General features: G+C 40.9%; 2 protein-coding genes across 6 annotated transcripts in view; one reads left to right on the forward strand and one right to left on the reverse strand.

Annotated features, from left to right (window-relative positions):
* The window catches only part of AIDA (axin interactor, dorsalization associated), a 29,028-nt gene extending 23,213 nt beyond the window's left edge, over positions 1-5,815 (forward strand). For all 3 annotated transcript variants that reach the window (XM_039705802.1, XM_039705800.1, XM_039705803.1), the window contains 3 exons: positions 1,657-1,779; positions 2,576-2,693; positions 3,563-5,815. In XM_039705802.1, the coding sequence (XP_039561736.1) occupies positions 1,657-1,779; positions 2,576-2,693; positions 3,563-3,659 (338 nt within the window). In that variant the 3' untranslated portion in view covers positions 3,660-5,815. The remainder of the gene's footprint in view (positions 1-1,656; positions 1,780-2,575; positions 2,694-3,562) is intronic.
* An 866-nt stretch (positions 5,816-6,681) lies between these two features.
* Positions 6,682-16,351, reverse strand: part of MIA3 (MIA SH3 domain ER export factor 3) — a 28,487-nt gene continuing 18,817 nt past the window's right edge. The window contains exons 9-29 of one of the 3 annotated variants that reach the window (XM_039705788.1): positions 16,004-16,092; positions 15,775-15,852; positions 15,570-15,680; positions 14,680-14,751; positions 14,369-14,473; positions 13,455-13,577; positions 13,233-13,350; positions 12,516-12,571; positions 12,345-12,435; positions 12,097-12,235; positions 10,371-10,472; positions 10,209-10,269; positions 10,053-10,088; positions 9,894-9,961; positions 9,543-9,640; positions 9,301-9,432; positions 9,030-9,098; positions 8,860-8,936; positions 8,644-8,715; positions 7,866-8,031; positions 6,682-7,514 (exon numbers count right to left, since the gene is read on the reverse strand). In XM_039705788.1, coding sequence (XP_039561722.1) covers positions 7,270-7,514; positions 7,866-8,031; positions 8,644-8,715; positions 8,860-8,936; positions 9,030-9,098; positions 9,301-9,432; positions 9,543-9,640; positions 9,894-9,961; positions 10,053-10,088; positions 10,209-10,269; positions 10,371-10,472; positions 12,097-12,235; positions 12,345-12,435; positions 12,516-12,571; positions 13,233-13,350; positions 13,455-13,577; positions 14,369-14,473; positions 14,680-14,751; positions 15,570-15,680; positions 15,775-15,852; positions 16,004-16,092 — 2,108 coding nt within the window. In that variant the 3' untranslated portion in view covers positions 6,682-7,269. Of the gene's footprint in view, positions 7,515-7,734; positions 8,032-8,643; positions 8,716-8,859; positions 8,937-9,029; positions 9,099-9,300; positions 9,433-9,542; positions 9,641-9,893; positions 9,962-10,052; positions 10,089-10,208; positions 10,270-10,370; positions 10,473-12,096; positions 12,236-12,344; positions 12,436-12,515; positions 12,572-13,232; positions 13,351-13,454; positions 13,578-14,368; positions 14,474-14,679; positions 14,752-15,569; positions 15,681-15,774; positions 15,853-16,003; positions 16,093-16,351 lie in introns of all 3 variants that reach the window. The other 2 variants (XR_005627150.1, XM_039705789.1) reach the window with 2 other exon arrangements.

Raw genomic sequence — 16,351 nt, forward strand, 5'->3', positions numbered from 1 at the left:
TCTCTGTTTCAGATGGTAACATAATTGGTATCTTTTGAGGCTAAGATTTTTGATATTCACATTCTTTCTAATGGGAGTATCTCTGTCCCCCATTTTGCACTTAGCAGGAAGCCTCTGTAGTCAAACCTGCTTGTGCTTGCCTTGTGTTCTGCTTTACTTCAGGTTCTCTTTACAATCTTTAAATGTAGGCAGATGATTTTTTTTTTGTTTATCATGTAAAAATTGTAGCTGATCCTCTTGTTATTTTTAGTTGTGATAATGACCTTGTATGTGTCCTCTTGAGATGTGCTATTGGATACTAAATGTAGGATGAAACACTTGTTAGATGTATGATCAGTGCTTCTTCCACCAGACATCCTCTGGCAGGAGGAAGGTTCACAATATCAAATATCCCTTGGATACTTACCAGGGCTTGTGAAGCAAACATTCCTTGTTCCTTGCCACTGAAGTGTTTGTCTCATTGTACATTGCTAAAACTGCTCCTGTAGCTCGCATTTCCCTTCTGGAGCTAAAGGAGACACTCTATTGCTGGGCTTGCTTTCCCAGCAAGTCTCTGTTAACATAATGCTCCCTGTTTCCAAGCTAATTTATCTATAAATGGTTGCTGCCAAGTAATGAGGTAGAAAATAGGATCAAACAGTGAGAGTGTGGGCAGGGTATAGCTGAGTCTGCTAATGTTGTCTTTTGATACTTTTATTTTCCAAAATTTTTGGTCAGGCAAAGTAAATCAGAGGACTCATTTTTCCACTGTTAGGAGTCTGAAGACACTTAGTAGCTGATTTCCTTGGTTTTAAACCAAGCTGCTCTTCTGCAGGTTTGGAGAGAGGTTTGTTCCTGATGCAGCACTGGCAATCCCAGCCCATGTCATGGATGAAGAGAATCACTGGTGCTCCAGGGCCTTAGCCTGAGCATCAAGCACAACATGTGCACTCCATATCTGTAATCTTGGCCGCATTGTTAGCAACTTCCTCTGCCAGAGGGAAAGGGATTGGGAATGAGAGGAAGGACAGGACAAACATACCCCTGGAAACAGCAGAACCTTAGTGAGAAACTATATTGGCTGTGCCAGAGCAGCAAAACATGGGGCTGGTGCTGAGAGCTGGAGTCCAGCCCACAGTCCTACAATGCCTCTGTGGAAAACCCAAGAGGAATAATGTTTGTTGTGTCTAGGGACAAAGGCGGGCACACACAGGATGTATGAGCTGTCCCAGCTGTGCCCTGCAGACCCTGTGTGGAGGGCTGTCTTTGGTGTGTATCCCACTTGGGCTGGAGCTTTTCTGGAGTCCTGTGTGCACAGGGAATGGAATCTCTTGCTGACAGCAGAAAGAAAATACACTCTTAAAAATAAAAAGAGGGATAAATACAATTTTTAATGTGAAATATTGCTGGAACTTTAGCTGTTTTCGTGTTGTACTCAGAAAGAAAATTAACTGATTGTGAAGTATTGCTGGAACTTTAGCTGTTTTCGTGTTGTACTCAGAAAGAAAATTAACTGATTGTGAAGGGGTATGATTGCTCCTTTTTTAGATTTTGTGGAAACATCCAGGTGTGGATTAACTTTTTGTGGCAGGATTAGGAGAGATTTATAAAACTCTTAAAGCTGAACCTTGAAGTCTGAGAAGCTTCTGCCATTCTCATGCTGTTTCTTTCCTGCAGATTTGAATGGGATAGATCTGACTCCTGTGCAGGATACTCCTGTGGCTTTGAGGAAGGAGGACACATACATCCATTTTAATGTGGACATTGAGATTCAGAAACACATTGAAAGACTAACAAAAGGTATGTGGTACCATGTCGGCAATGGAGAGAGATGGAGAAGACCGATTCGGTGATCAGAATCTGATTTTATTGTGGGATACAAATGCTTATATACTATTTCAGGGAGACTGGTAAGGTGTACTATAATTATTAGGGTAAAATCACATGCACAAACTTATGCATATAACATCTCCTGCTTGCAGAGTTTAATGGGATTTTCTTTTTCCGGTAAACATGTTTGATTTAATCATCTTGCAATCTAGGTCTAGTTTTCAAAGTTCTGTTTGCTTTTGCCAAGGCATCCTGTTATCAAATCTCTTATGTTAACCAGGTCCAAAGTCCATTATCTGTCTTGTGTCCCCCAACATTACAACAGTACCAGACACCCTAAACAGGGCCCAGGAGCTTTGGGAGCACAGACACTGGGCTGCTCCTGACCTGCTGCTGCAGGGCTCAAGATCCAGACAAGGATAAAAATAGACCTTTTCATCCTGTCCCTTTCAAACTGGTCATTAGGATGGCTTGCAGGCAAGGGAGAAATGAAAAGAGATAAAAACAGAGCATTCTGCTCTGCTACACAGGTATTGAGTTGCTTTATCACCTGCTTAGTCATTGGTACCTGGATATGAGCAATGGAGTGAAGAGTTTGAATTGTGGAGTGTGATGAGCATTGTAAGAACATGGTGTAGCCTTTGAGTAAATAACAGAAGTGTGGGAGATAATTCCCTTCAATTTAAGTAGAGCAACTTAATGGCAGGTAAGTTTTCAGATAACTCTTAGCCATAATTGCTAACTTTTCTATTAATTTTCCCTCCAGGTGCAGCTATTTTCTTTGAATTCAAACACTACAAGCCTAAGAAAAGGTTTACTAGCACCAAGTGCTTTGCTTTCATGGAGATGGATGAAATTAAACCTGGGGCAATTGTTATAGAACTGTAAGTGACTCACAGTTATGGATGACGATGACAGAGGAAATGAACCACCCTTCAGTTACAATGTGTGACTTGTTGTATTAAGGAACGTTTCTTGGATTCATTAGATTTGCTTCCATAAGGAATATTTTATTTTCAATAAAGAGGGGAAGATAGAATGCTTTTAGGCAAGTAAGATGGTTAAGGCCTCTTCTCAGAAACTAGACCAGTTTCCAAATAAAGTACTGCCATTTGTAATTTAATTTTGTATGAATTTAATGAAAGTCTGTCGGGGAGATTTTAATTTGGAGCTTAGCCTGACTGTCAGATCGGCTACATTTAAAAAAATAATCAACTCCAGTCTTTTGGTACAAAACTTCTGCAAAGGAAATCTGATTTGACGCATGAGATACCCATTTGCAATTAACTTTGTGAACATTTCAAAGCAGTATTGAGTGGTTATGGTGCGCATCCTCTCCTTGTTGAGTGGCTGAAGGTCTGAGGGAATGGGGTTTGTTTTTTTTATTCAAGAAGAAGGTGAATCTTGCAATTCTTGGAAGAGTGCTTAGTCTGTGTCAGCTGGAATACTTCTGAAGTACTGCGTTACTGATACTGGGTCTCTCCTACAATCCAGAGTATTATGTTGGGAATCTCCTTACAAAAATATTACATTCACTTAGATATTGAAATCTTTCTTCTGTAAAAATAATAATCCAGAGAAAATACTGTTTCTTCCTGTAAGCCTACTCATTACTGTTGCTTACAGCAAGCCTTGTCAGATGTATTTAAAAGGTGAGGGTAATAAGATTTTTACAGGATGAGTTTTCTAGTTTGCTTTCATCTTGCTGCACAGCCATTAGTGCTTGGATTAATGCAGTTTCTTGTGGTTACAGGTACAAAAAACCCACTGACTTTAAAAGGAAGAAATTGCAACTGTTGACCAAGAAACCACTTTACCTTCACCTCCATCAAACATTGCACAAGGAATGACCCCAGTTATGAGACCTCTGTGACCTGAACTACAAGTCCTGGTAGCTGTGTAGTAGCCTTAGGCTCTGAAGGGTGGGAAGATGACTTTGTTCATGTCAGTAGGTCACACAAGACCATCACCCACTGCACAGCACTACTTCAGGGGCAGGGACAAGCCCACCATCCAAGTGCAAGATTTTTTTCAGTAACTTCCAGATACAGGTTTTTCCAAGAGCCCTGATATGGGTTGACTGCTTTTCCTAAATTTGCTGTTCATCACTTTTTACCTTTAACAGTTCTCCGTTTGCCTCAAGCTCCCCCTGAGAATGGAGAGTGCCCCTTTGCCAAACCTGCAGCAATAAAAATGTGGCAGGCCTACTGTTTACACTGCTGTGCTATTGTAGTTCCTCTCATCTGCATTTCAGAGTCCTCTGGAGTGGGCAGGGTGACAGAAGACTGGGAGAAGGACAAGGTGGCTTGAGGTACTACAAGTGCTTTGAAATGAGGGAGCGGAGAATGCGGATCAGATGGGTGGGCACGAGTTCCTGTGGTCAGGTCAGGAGGAGGACAACTGCAGATGAGATCACTGAACTATGATTGAACAGCCTTGCCTGAGTTTTGAATGCATGTTAAAATCTTGTCAGTCACTGTTACTCCCTAATAGAGCTATTCTTTTCTGTATCTTGTCACAGAGTGATTTGCAAAGGTGAGTGGGGGATAAAGAGGCCTTCTCCAGGGCTTTGTCCTGGTGGCAGTGGCTGTGTTGCCATTGCAGTGACAGCAGGACAGGCCCTCAGTGCTGAAGTGTCAATTTTCCAGAGCTTTATATAAAGTAGGTCTGGCTAGCAGGCTGACCCACCTTTTACATGAAACTGCTGTTCTTATGGAAACTGATTGTATGCAGTTCTCTGCATATTTTGTGCAAGTCTGGAAATTTACTCAAAGAATTACCTTTTAATGTAAGTAGATAGGATTAACATTTATTTTCTGTATTTTTTATTTGGTGCATAATAAGCTGCAGGACATTGGCTTATTATGACACACTTGCATTCACCTTTTGACCTGAAAAAGGGAAAGAAGTAGAACCCAGTCAAATCTTTCATATATTTGTGTGGATATTTAATATGATACTTTATGGTTTGATAAACTTCTTGTATATCTAACTAGTGCCTGAATTATCTGCTATGCTAACTAAAGACCCAGCTCCCAAAATAGTATCAATTGTTTTAAACAGCCTGGATGCAGGTGAATCATCCATTCCTCCTTTCTGTCACCTCACCCCAAGATGTTACATCATGTGTTAAGGGAAGGGATGTTACTTTTCCTCATGCTGTTTGTCTGTCTCTATTTAGCTGTTGGGCATTTTTGGCTTTACCATATTGATTAGGATAAAAAGCTGGTTTTGAATGTCCTAATCTTCTTGCCTTTCTTCTGATATAACTACGAATGACATTATTTAGGTGTTACAACAAAAGTCAGCAACACTTTGCCAAATTCCACTGCTGGTTGGAGGGGTAAAAGGGCAGTTGAATTGTCCCGTTTATGGATCTTTACAATATCCCACTGGTTTTAAAGCTGATGGATGATCATCAAGATATCCCTGTGAGTTATGGAAACTCCTCTGAATGCAGCATTCTGGACACCAGACTAAAGAAGAACACCTACACTGCTAAAAGCCAAATACAAATCATCCTCTGAACTCTGCAAAAGGACGAAGCAAAGCATTAGTCTGTGGTTGCAAGTAATCTGAGCTTAGCCCATTTACCTGTCAGTGATCCCTGGCTAGCTCATGACTTGTTCTGACCTAGGAATTGCAGGATCTGAAAGGTGGAAGGGCTGATTCTGGAATTCAGTCCAGCTGCCACCCGGGGTAAGCACTGCAGTTGCCTGTGTGTGTCCAAGGTGAATGCTGAAACTTGACTTTTAATCGTGGATATTCATCAATGTGTGTATCATCAGCCACCCTGCAAACTGAGATACTGTCCCTTGAAGTACAAATCTTTGCTTCTCCTGCTTACCTGGACCCTTCCCCAGCTTGTAGATGTCTGTATTAATGCCACTTATATGAAATGTCAACTTTGAAGTATTTTTGTTAAATACAGAAGTAGAACTTTGTATTTAACTGATTGTGAATTAATGTCTGTTGAGTGTGAAATACATTTTTAAAGTTGCTTCTATCCCTTGCCTTTTTTTCTGTGAACTGTCCCAGTGCCAGGACTGCTGCTGCACACACCACAGGCTTTGGGATTGTTTTATGCTTCAGTGATGTTCCAGCTTGTGTTTCACCTGAAATCTAAAACTTTACACTTGTACTGTAAGAATGTGACACCAAGATGGCAACTTTAATGGCTGCTTCTACTCTGGCAGTAAAGCTGTAATGGCCTCCCAGTAGGATTTTTTATTATTCTGCACTGTTTTCTTTTTTTACTCCCTCAGGCTGCCTTTTGGACAGTGCACTTGTGAGAAACCTTACTCACCGAGACAGCCTGCAATTCCAAATGCTTGCACTAACACTTGAAGTGCCAATGTAGGGTGTGCTTTGAAAGTTGTTCAGTGGTGGTAGCTGCAGTAGATGTTTACATACCTCCACTCTGCTTTACAGAAAGCTACTTTGCTTTCTGACAGAACTAAAAAAGGCTCTCCAAATCCAGCCTTCCTTTTAAAGAAGCTGAATTGCTCTTAACCCTGAAGATGAAAATTGGTTCTCAAGCTTCACTTCATGCTGAGAGGTGCTCTTGAAAGCAGAAAGCAATTAGGGAAGTTCTAAGTTTCTCTAGTGGAGAGGCACTGTAGAAACACAGGTCAACTCCACAACCTCATTAAGGTTTCCAACTCTGGAAGCTGTATCCCTCATAGTCATCATTACACGAAGCAAGTCCATATTGCGTCACAGTAAATCAGTGTGAGGCTAACATGGTCGTTACCCTGCAGCAGCATTAATTTGGCCTTGATTCAATTCTTGTTCTCAGAACTATAGCATTCTCTGTCACATTACTGAACCAATATACTTTCTGAACAAAACATGGCACTAAAACAAAGCGTCTGGGGTTTAGCAAAAGGGATTTTGCTTTTTATTATAACTTTCCTTTGAATACAGTGTCATTTGTGCTTCTGATCTCTGACCAGACATAATTTTTAAAAAACCCCAGAACGTCAGAGTCCTCATGTAAACCCCTGGCCTACAGTAACTGCAGCTCAATGATGTGATGGAGAAGGCAGGTTGGATAGCATTTTACTTAAAAATTATTTCCACAGGAAATGATTTGATATACATTTTTAACGAAATTAGTTCATTTGCCAACTGCTTACAAAGGCTACATTGAATTAAAACTCTCCTAACAGGTACTTCCTTCCTATTGCACTTTTAGAATAGGTTCAAGTCCATCACAGGTTCTTGCAACCCAAGTGGATGGATGAATTTGTGATCATAAATGCACATAAGACACCTGTAGCAACTGGATAAAAATTAATCCTGCAAAAGCTGAGATATACTGAAATGAGACCAGTGTCTTCAAATCAAGAGCCATTTCCTAGAGTTGTGCACACAGGAGCCGGGTCCATAGGGCTGGCTGGGCGCTGCAGGCAGGGATCCTGCTCTGGGGATGTGCGTAGTCCTTGGGGCCAGCTGGTCTCAGTCCCTGGGCACCGGTGGAGGCAAGTCTCTGTTGGGAGAAGGAGCATAGTCCCTGGAAGCCTGCAGGGGTAGCCGGGGGTCTGGAGGATAATCCCTAGGGCCAGGAGGGCCAAGGGGGCGGAAGGGAAGATGCCCATGTGTGTAGCCTCTGGGATCAGGGGGAGGAGGGAGTGGGCCAGGAGGCAAACGTGGACTAGGTAAGAAATCTCTTCCAGCTGGAGGTAGCAAGGGAGGACCACAACCTAGGAGGAAAGGAAATCATGGAGTTAAATGAAATCTTGCTTTAATGTAAACAGAGAAGCACCTGATTAGTTCCTCAGTCATTTTCTGGAGTAGCTCTGGAATGGATCACTATCGCATGCAGGACTTCAAAGCCCATAAATTATTCTAGGGACTTTTGGCTGCATTTTAGAGTAAACAAGGAAAAATAGCTTGGCATTAAGGAGGCTTGAAAAAACTCACCCAGTCCAAGCTTACTGAGCCAGCTAAAGCCCATGAAACACAAGGAAGCCATGTGCTTAGGAAAAGCAGCTCTGGGTCCTGCAGTCAGGCTCCAGGAAGTGAAGTGTCAGCACAGGGCACTGCAGCCATACCTGGGTGCCCAGGGAGAGGCCGAGGCCCGAAGTGCCCCCGCAGAGGAGGAAGTGGCGGTCCTGGCGGTCCGTAGCGAATGGGTGGTGGTGGCGGAGGCCCCATCACTGGGGAGTTCATCAGAGGTGTCCCAGGGAAAGGAGAGGGGCCTTTGGCACCAGCGTTACCCTGGGCAAGATGAGGTAACACTTCAGTGAGTTACTGCAGCACTGACACTGCTGAACAATCCAACCACTCACCCAGAGGCAAGCAGGTACAAGGGGAAGAGGAAAGAAAAGAAAAATGACCCAAATACACTCCAAACCACATTAACCAGGCAGAAAACAGGGACAGCTACTGCACCATCATCATCCCAGAACACTGCTAGTACTACTCAAGAATGAGTAGTTTAGAGAGACAAGTTTGTTTAGATGAAGCTGTACTAAAGAAAAGGTCAAGCCCTGTTGAGGTGTCCTTGGTGGACACTCCTTTGTTAAAGGACCTGGTACTTTGAATTATACATGGAATTGTGCTTAAACACCACAAGTAAGTCAGCTACTTAGGATTATTGTTGTAGTCACTCCAAAGTGTTTGCCTACAGTCCTTAACAAGAAACATCTTATTGCCTCAATCCCACAAAAACCAGAGAGCAACTGCTCATCATTAGAGAAGCCCTTCGAGACAGAGGGACCAGCCCTTGATTAGTTTCACAGAGCAGTTGTTATTCAGCGGTTCAGAACACAAGCCTGTAACTCCTCTCCATTAAAGTAGCATCACCATGTCCAGCCTTGGAATACTCACTGCAGCTGGTTCCATGGAGGAAGGTGAATCTGTAGTTACACTGGGGGCTTCAGACTCTTTGGGAGAGGGTTGCTTTTGTTGTTTTTTTGAACAGCAAATAGGGATAGTGACAGGATACAGACAAGACAGAACATGATACAGTTAAAGAAGCAGGAGGAAGTACAGTGTATCATGTATTTAAAAGGCTTCCTGAAGGCTGGGGTGTTCTCAACTCACCACTCCATCAATTCCTGTGGAAGGGGAGGAGGTTCTTGGCTCACTTCTGATTAGGGATGCCACAGCAGGCCCAATATCTAAAAAGAGAGCCATGAATAAGTGTCCTACCATGCCAAGGGTAGGGAAGGTGGGCTTGAAATTGCCTTTTTGTTGCAGACCACACAACTTACCAGGAACAGACATCCTTCCAGGCAGATCTGGAGGCCTTCGTGGGGAAGGGAGGCCATCCACCATTGCACCTTAATGGAAATGAGAACCAGAGTCCCTAAACAACACAAGCCTGAGCTATTTCTATTAATAAAACCCTACCACCAACCACTCATTAGTGTATTAATAAAAGAGCTATCAATATCAACATTCCTAGAACCAATATCTGACCTTAGAGTTCCTGGTTTGTAGCCTAAGAGGCAGTTGTCAAAAAAGGGGAGTTTCACTGCTTACCAAATTCACCCCGTGCACCTTCCCTTCGAGGAGCAGAGAGGGGCCGGGCAGGGACATCATTCATCTGTGTGGGGGATGGATTTCCCCCACTCACAGGTGATGGGCCAGAAGAGCCATCTCTGCTTAAGGGCCCTGTGCCAATGAAATAAAACCACTTGATTTACTTTTCTACAATTTAGCACAGCCCTATGTTTTTATGATGCACTGACTCCAAAGATTTTGGGAGAACCAGCAGCATTTACCTCGTCGCGGTGGGATCTGGTGGTCAGGCCTGCCTGGAGTTGGCTTTACAATGACTGGTCTTTGAAGCATGATGATTTTTTGGTTTACCTCTATTAATCTGATTTTGGAAAATAAAGGTCTCTTATTATTATTCAAACAACACATGTGAGTTGTATCTATTATAATGTAACAAGGCAAACTGCATTGTAAAATGTTACAGCTTTCACCAAGAAATGTTATTTTCGCCATCAAAATACTTTAACAGTAGTTAAAATTAGTAATTTAAAAATGCACTACACATTCTGAGCTTCTCTCTCAGGCAACTCCCAGCATGTTCAAAGAGCAATAGAGAGGGTCTGTCCTGTACTTACTTCTGTCTCAGGTTGGCTGCTTCTCTTTTCTCTTCAGCCAGAGCTCTCTCAGCAGAGCGGGCAATGAGCTGGTAGGGAAAATTTCGTCAACTTCATTAATGGCACCAATGTGACATCAAATATAAACTGTTGGCATCAGAAAAGAACAAACATTCTTACCCAGTTGTCATGTGCCTTTTTCTCATGAGCAGCAATCTGAGAAGGAAAGAAGCCATTTAGTTTTTATCCAACTACCAGTATTTCCAATAACTCACCACAGAGCACTAGAATAATGCAGAAAAAGATGACACAACAGCCAGCAAGCAAGAAGTTTACCTGGTTTTTGTAAGATCGCTCTGTTTTTTGCAATTCTTCTTCCATATCTTGGATCCTTTGCCTGTACAAAACGAAAGAGAGGGGAAAGGAAAGACGTTTGAATAAATTTTCCTCAATAGCTGAAATAAATAGAAAATCATAATCTTCAGAAATTCAAGTTACTTGTAAACTTTCACTTCCTCGATGGCCAGCATGGCTTTTTCATCTGCAGCACACAATTTCTGCTCCTTCTCCTGACGCTCGTACTCTTCCTGGGTTAGTTTTCTGCATAGGGGAAAAAAAATGCACCATATAATCCAGCATTTTCCATCTATTACAACTCAAAATCAATGTATTTCCCTGCCAATGACGGCAATATCAAAATCTACAATAATGTGTGAAATCACAGAGACAAAAAAAGAGATTTTTTACAAAGAGAGACAGAAATCCTGTCTCTTGAAACCAACAGACAAACCCTTTGTGTACAAAACCTTAAAATTACAGAGTTGACTAGAAAGATTCTGACAGATCTTCAGAAGCTGACAAAACTACCAATTGCAGACAGTTCATCCCTTCTGATCCTGTAGTTTTCCTAGCAATGCCACAGACTGCAATCCAGATTTACAAAGGTACAAACAAGGAAATCCACTGGACTGACACCAACCTCGAGAAACGAAGAAATGGATGTGTGGTGAGAAGGGGCAAATTTAGGGCCCAGGTGACAAACACATTCAATAGTTATTAACCATGTGGGAAGCTTTTTCCAAGTTTTCTCCATACCAATTCACTGCACAATCAATTTCCAGAGTATTTTTATAACCTCATGGTTCATTTTTTTTTATTTTTGATATTTTTCTAGAAGTATTTAAGAGGTCTATAGTGTGTTCCTAACTTACAAGAGCTATCCCACAAAATTGGAAACATTTAACTAATAGCGAGTTAACTATTGCTAATAGCCAGTTCAACATAATCCATTTCATTGGCCAAAAGTCAAAGCAGTTTTCCAGAAAAAAAATTTGCAAGTTCTTCATCCTCATTAAGAAGTACTAACAGACAGTGTAATAGTCTCCTGTATGTTTTGGAAGGAACAGAAATTCTTCATAGAGGTCAAGATGAAGTTTTCCCTGAAAGGTGGGTTACCCTCCACCTTTCTATTCTAAGTTTATCACACATGGATCCATGGAAGTTGCAAGGTCAGGCAGTTTCACTACAGCCTCATTTCCAACTATGTGCTTCCCCCAACCAACACACTTAAACCATAGGAACTTCAACTGCTTCTCCATCATAATTTCAGCTTTTCTACAGAATTTAGCTGAGAATGTCCCTGAATCCTATTCTCAATTTTTACCCACAAAACTGAGATGGTATTACAGACATTTCAGTAAGTAAATAAATTAATGAGGAATGAAGACATACAGAGCAGAGCCTCACCACTGGCAATTCATTCCTCTCAACTGCCATCACCAATTCAGCCTTCATTTAGCCCATTGAGAATGCAAGAAGCTCACAAGGCTGAAATACTGAAGTTTCTACATTATGAGAATTAGACTCACTGAAAAGAAATCAGAGTAACACAAAGAAATCTTAATGGTCCCTATGTTCTCCTTGACACTTCTGGATGATGTAACAGAGCAACCACAGAATTTGCAGACCAAGCCACCCATCCACCCTCTCCAGAAGTTTAAAAGTAGAAGGCAATATAGTGTGTGCACTATATGGCACAGTCTAAAAAGAATTTTTAGAATTTCTGGAATGGTTGCAAAAGTGAAGAAAGGATACCAGCTTCAACTGTATTGAAAAGGTTGCCATCACTCATTCCAACCACAACTTCCAAGTTCTTTGATTCTTCTGAGCAAAAAGCATTTGGGCAGTGCCCATGATACAACAGACAGAGTAAGGAAAGGCTTACTTCTGGAGTGCCATCTCCTTCTGCTGGTACAGTTCACCAAGTATCTCCACTTTCTGCTGAAGAGTTTTGCATTCATTTTCCAGTTGAGTTTTGGCTGACTGCAGTGAACAGGAATCGTGTTCCAATGTTTTTATCTTCTCTGTTGGAGAAGCAGTTGCAGTAAGAACCATGATGGCTACTTACATACTCTGTTTCTTTTTAAGCCACCAACAGCACTTCATCCTAAGCAGTTATTTTGCTAAACCTACCTTCCAGCTCATGTCTTGCTGTTACTTCATCATTCAGTTTGCATTGCAGAAGATTTCTGTCTTCTTCAACTATGGACAACATTGTTTTGACCTGAAAAAAGGAGCAGGGAGTTTATGATTGTAGGAATAGCAGCAATGTGACTGCAATAATTAGATACTTGTGCAACATACCCTGGAGACATCCATCATCTGCTTAATCTGAGTCCTCATCTTCTCACTCTCAATATCTAAAAGAGGAAAATATCTTTGTTTTCCCTGTTTTTTAATCATGAGCAAGTATGTGGACAACTGTTAAAAGTAACACTCCCTACACGTTAATCCCTACATACTTACATGGTCAAAAGAAAAAAAATAACAAAAACATCAAGAAGTGGGAATTTCCAGCCCACACATACTTTAAATAGAAAAAAGGGGAAAAAAAAAGGAACCAAAAAGGATTTCAAAACCAAAGATGCAGCAAATACATGTGCAACATCACAAATGACAAATTGTCTGAATAGCTTTGAAAACATCTACTTTGGTCTTTCAGACTTAAAAAATGTGATTATCTAAATTAGTTATTTATCTGGAGGCAAGCAGAAAGCTCATTAAAAATTCATCTCCAAGATAAATGTACCAGAACAACAAAGCTGAGACTCTCAGCTTTAGGAATGCTCTTAATTACCAACCTTTATACACAGTCTTTACAACTGTATCACAACACTCATGGATTACCTAAAAGTTAACCTAAAAGCAATTATTGACCTTGTAGCCAGTTCCTCCCTTCAGTTAGGGACATTTTGTTTTTGAGGATTCAAGCTGGTAGTCTATATGCATGGATTCCTCTTGTTCCCTCTCTAACATGCCATGAGCAGAGCACCATGTGATCCTCAGGTGGGATAACTGTACCTGGCAACTCTCCATTGGCCAGATCATCCTCTGGGCTCCACTCAGGCCCTCTGTCATCCTTCTTGCCCTCTGAATCCATGTCCAGATGCTTCAACTGCATAATGCAATTGGTTAAAACCTAGTAAAGAAATCAAAGGTTCAATTGCCCTGCATTTTTGTGAGGTATGACAGAGTATTTTATGATGCATAATATTGAAAGCAAGCTGATTACAGAGAACTTACTTCAATTTCATTTTCTTTGTAGGCAAGTGTCTCTTCTATGTCCTTCTGAGATTTCTGATACAGTTGAATCTGCTCATGGAGCTCAGAATGCCTCTCACTCCAACCTTCAGCTTCTTTTAGCAGCTGTATGAAGTACCAAGGCAAGATGATTATTTGCTGTATTTTTAGTGCATGGTGTATGTAATTAAAGTCTACTTTACCACCAGCTCTGGTGATAAAGGGTAAACCCATGGTGATCAGTTATCACAGATAAAGGGTAAACTTCAGTTATCAGGCTCATTGCTGTTCCACTGGCAGAACTGGATGCTGGCAATCTTTCTGTAGTTCATTATTAGGTGGCTTTACAAATTTGACATTTTCTCAGCTAACATCCCAACACCAAAATGCTCACACACCTCAAAATATGAGGAAATTAATTGCAGTCCAGAGGTAACCAAAACACATGCCTTAAAAAGTCACATACTTCACATATAAAGAAAGAAAACAGATATTTACAATTATTTGGAAAAAAAAACGTCTTGACATTCCAGGGCTAAAACTACTCCCCGTTATCTTTGCTTTCTGAAATACTTTCTGGCAATTCTTCACAGTTACCTCCCTGAGCTCGGATCCCAAGTGGCAATATCTCCATCATGCCTTGACTATCACCTCAGCACAGACTTTCTGTGACTTTGCTAACAAAAACTGCATCAGGTGAACTGGCAAAGCCTTCATAACAGAGATATGGCTCAGCTGCACAAACAGCCTGTGCAAGCAGGCACAAAGCATTTGAATTTCATCGTGGTAATAGAAAACATGGAATTCTGCCATGTTAAGAAAACAGAGACATGCTGAAGCTACACTCAAAAAAAACAGGAATAAAAGCCAGATATTTTGTTTAAAAGACAAGGTTGCCTGGCCTGGGCATAACTTACCTGCTCCTTGCTCTTTTTCAGTCTAGCATTCTCTTCCTGCACATGATGAAGCTGAGATTTCACCTTTTCTTCACTCAGTTTCGCTTCATTAAGGGCTATCTGCACCTACACACAAAACAAAAAGGAACAAGAAAACAAAGTCAAACTACAGTGGAGCAACAGCTACAAAAAAACTGGTTAAATGGAAAAGAAAAAGGTACATATGCACAAACAACCTGCAACCTGCCTAGCCAGCATTTTCTATTCCATAGATAAGAATTTTCCTGGTACAAAAACTTGTGACTGTTGAGGGGGTGTAAATAATTCTTTACCTCTGAAAGCTCTGCAGAATGCATAGTGATAGCTTCCTCAAGCTTCTCCAAGGACTTCTGGGTTTCAGAGAGCTAAGAAAAAGATGAGCAGTGACTTAAGTGTTATCCTGGCATAAACCTCAGCCTGAAGTAATTATTTAACCTGTGTCTTCTGGAAGCATAAAAGCAAAGTCAAAACACAAACAAACTTCTATTTCAAGCATCCATTTGCTGGCAGCAACATAGCACTACCTTATCAACAAGGTAAGGAATAGAAACACTCAGCATATTCAAATCAACTTCTACCCCTGACTCCACCTGTCTGTGGCCAGGAAGTTCCCTGTACACCTGTGCAGCCCACAACGAGAGGAACTCCTATCATTAGCAGCAACCTTTGACCAAAACAAGGCTAAAGACCTTGTTGATACAGAAAATTGGGCTTTAAAATGAAGAAAGAGAAAACAAATATCTCTGGACAACAAGAAAGAGGGGCAGTTCAGAGATCTTCACACTTACTGTAGAACTAAATGCCACTCTGAGTACAAGAAAATGTCTCTTCCCAAACTGAAGCCTTCAGCTTATATTGCCAAGGAATTTCCTGGCTCCAGCTAGGAAGTATCAGACTAGCCCATGACTTGAATGCACCTGTTTGTATGTGAAAGCACATAACCACACAAGCCTATCAAGGTCTTAAAAAACAACAAAAAAAAAACCACTACAGAACCCCAAACAAAATAAATCAACAGACTAATCCTTTGATCATGGGATAAACCTAAAATTTCATTTAATCTCTCTTTTTTGAGGTAGATCACCTTGTTTATTCTACCTCTATCTAACCCATCAGGTCATGACTAGCTTTTAGGACATGTCAAACTAATGACAATGTAAGAGACAAGTGTAATTGTTCTAACCTTTTTCTGTTTCTTCTCATTCTTTTTTCTCTCTGTTTCAAGCATGGTGTGCAGATTTTTCACTTTGTTATCCAGCTGCTGATTTGCTTCTTCCAATTCTTTTACAGTGCCCTTAAAAAAAAAAAGGTGCAAAAGGCCAACCTAAAGCAAACTATTTTTATTTGTATTACTACTTTTAGTACAGAGACAGTTAACTTTCTCTTACCTTAAGTCCTGCAGTTTCATCTGAGAGAATGTCTTTTTGTTCTTGGGTCACTTTCACAGATTCCTTTGCTTCTTTTATCTAAACACAGAAACAACCACACAGAACTGAGGAAATTGTCAACATAATATACAGTATTAATAGAAAACAAAAATATGTTAGCTATTGTATTGACTATGTAATTAAAGCAATAATAGAAAATTAAGAAACAAAGGACAACTTAGAGCAATACCTTTTGATCATATTCTGACAACTTTTCTAAGATTTCTGTTTTTTCTTGCAGAAGGTTTTTAATCTTTTCAGCAAGTTGTTTTTCAGTCACTAGGAAGAAAAAGAAAGCTTACAGTAACTATACTTCATACACTGGGGAAAAAAACCAGCTATCATTGCTACCACTTCAAGGACCACTTTCAAGTAATGACTAAAGCATAAATCACGAGAGTATTAATTCCTTGGCAGTCAACCTTTTCTGCATCTCCAGCTTTCACTTGAAGTTAGAAGTGAAAACAAGACAGTAAAGCTGACACAAAGCTCCTGCATCCACTTCACAGAAGCTGCTCCCAGAACCCAGAGCAGAGGT

Source organism: Passer montanus, unplaced genomic scaffold (assembly GCF_014805655.1).
Source record: "Passer montanus isolate IOZ18808 unplaced genomic scaffold, ASM1480565v1 scaffold185, whole genome shotgun sequence".
Classification (NCBI taxonomy): Eukaryota; Metazoa; Chordata; class Aves; order Passeriformes; family Passeridae; genus Passer; species Passer montanus.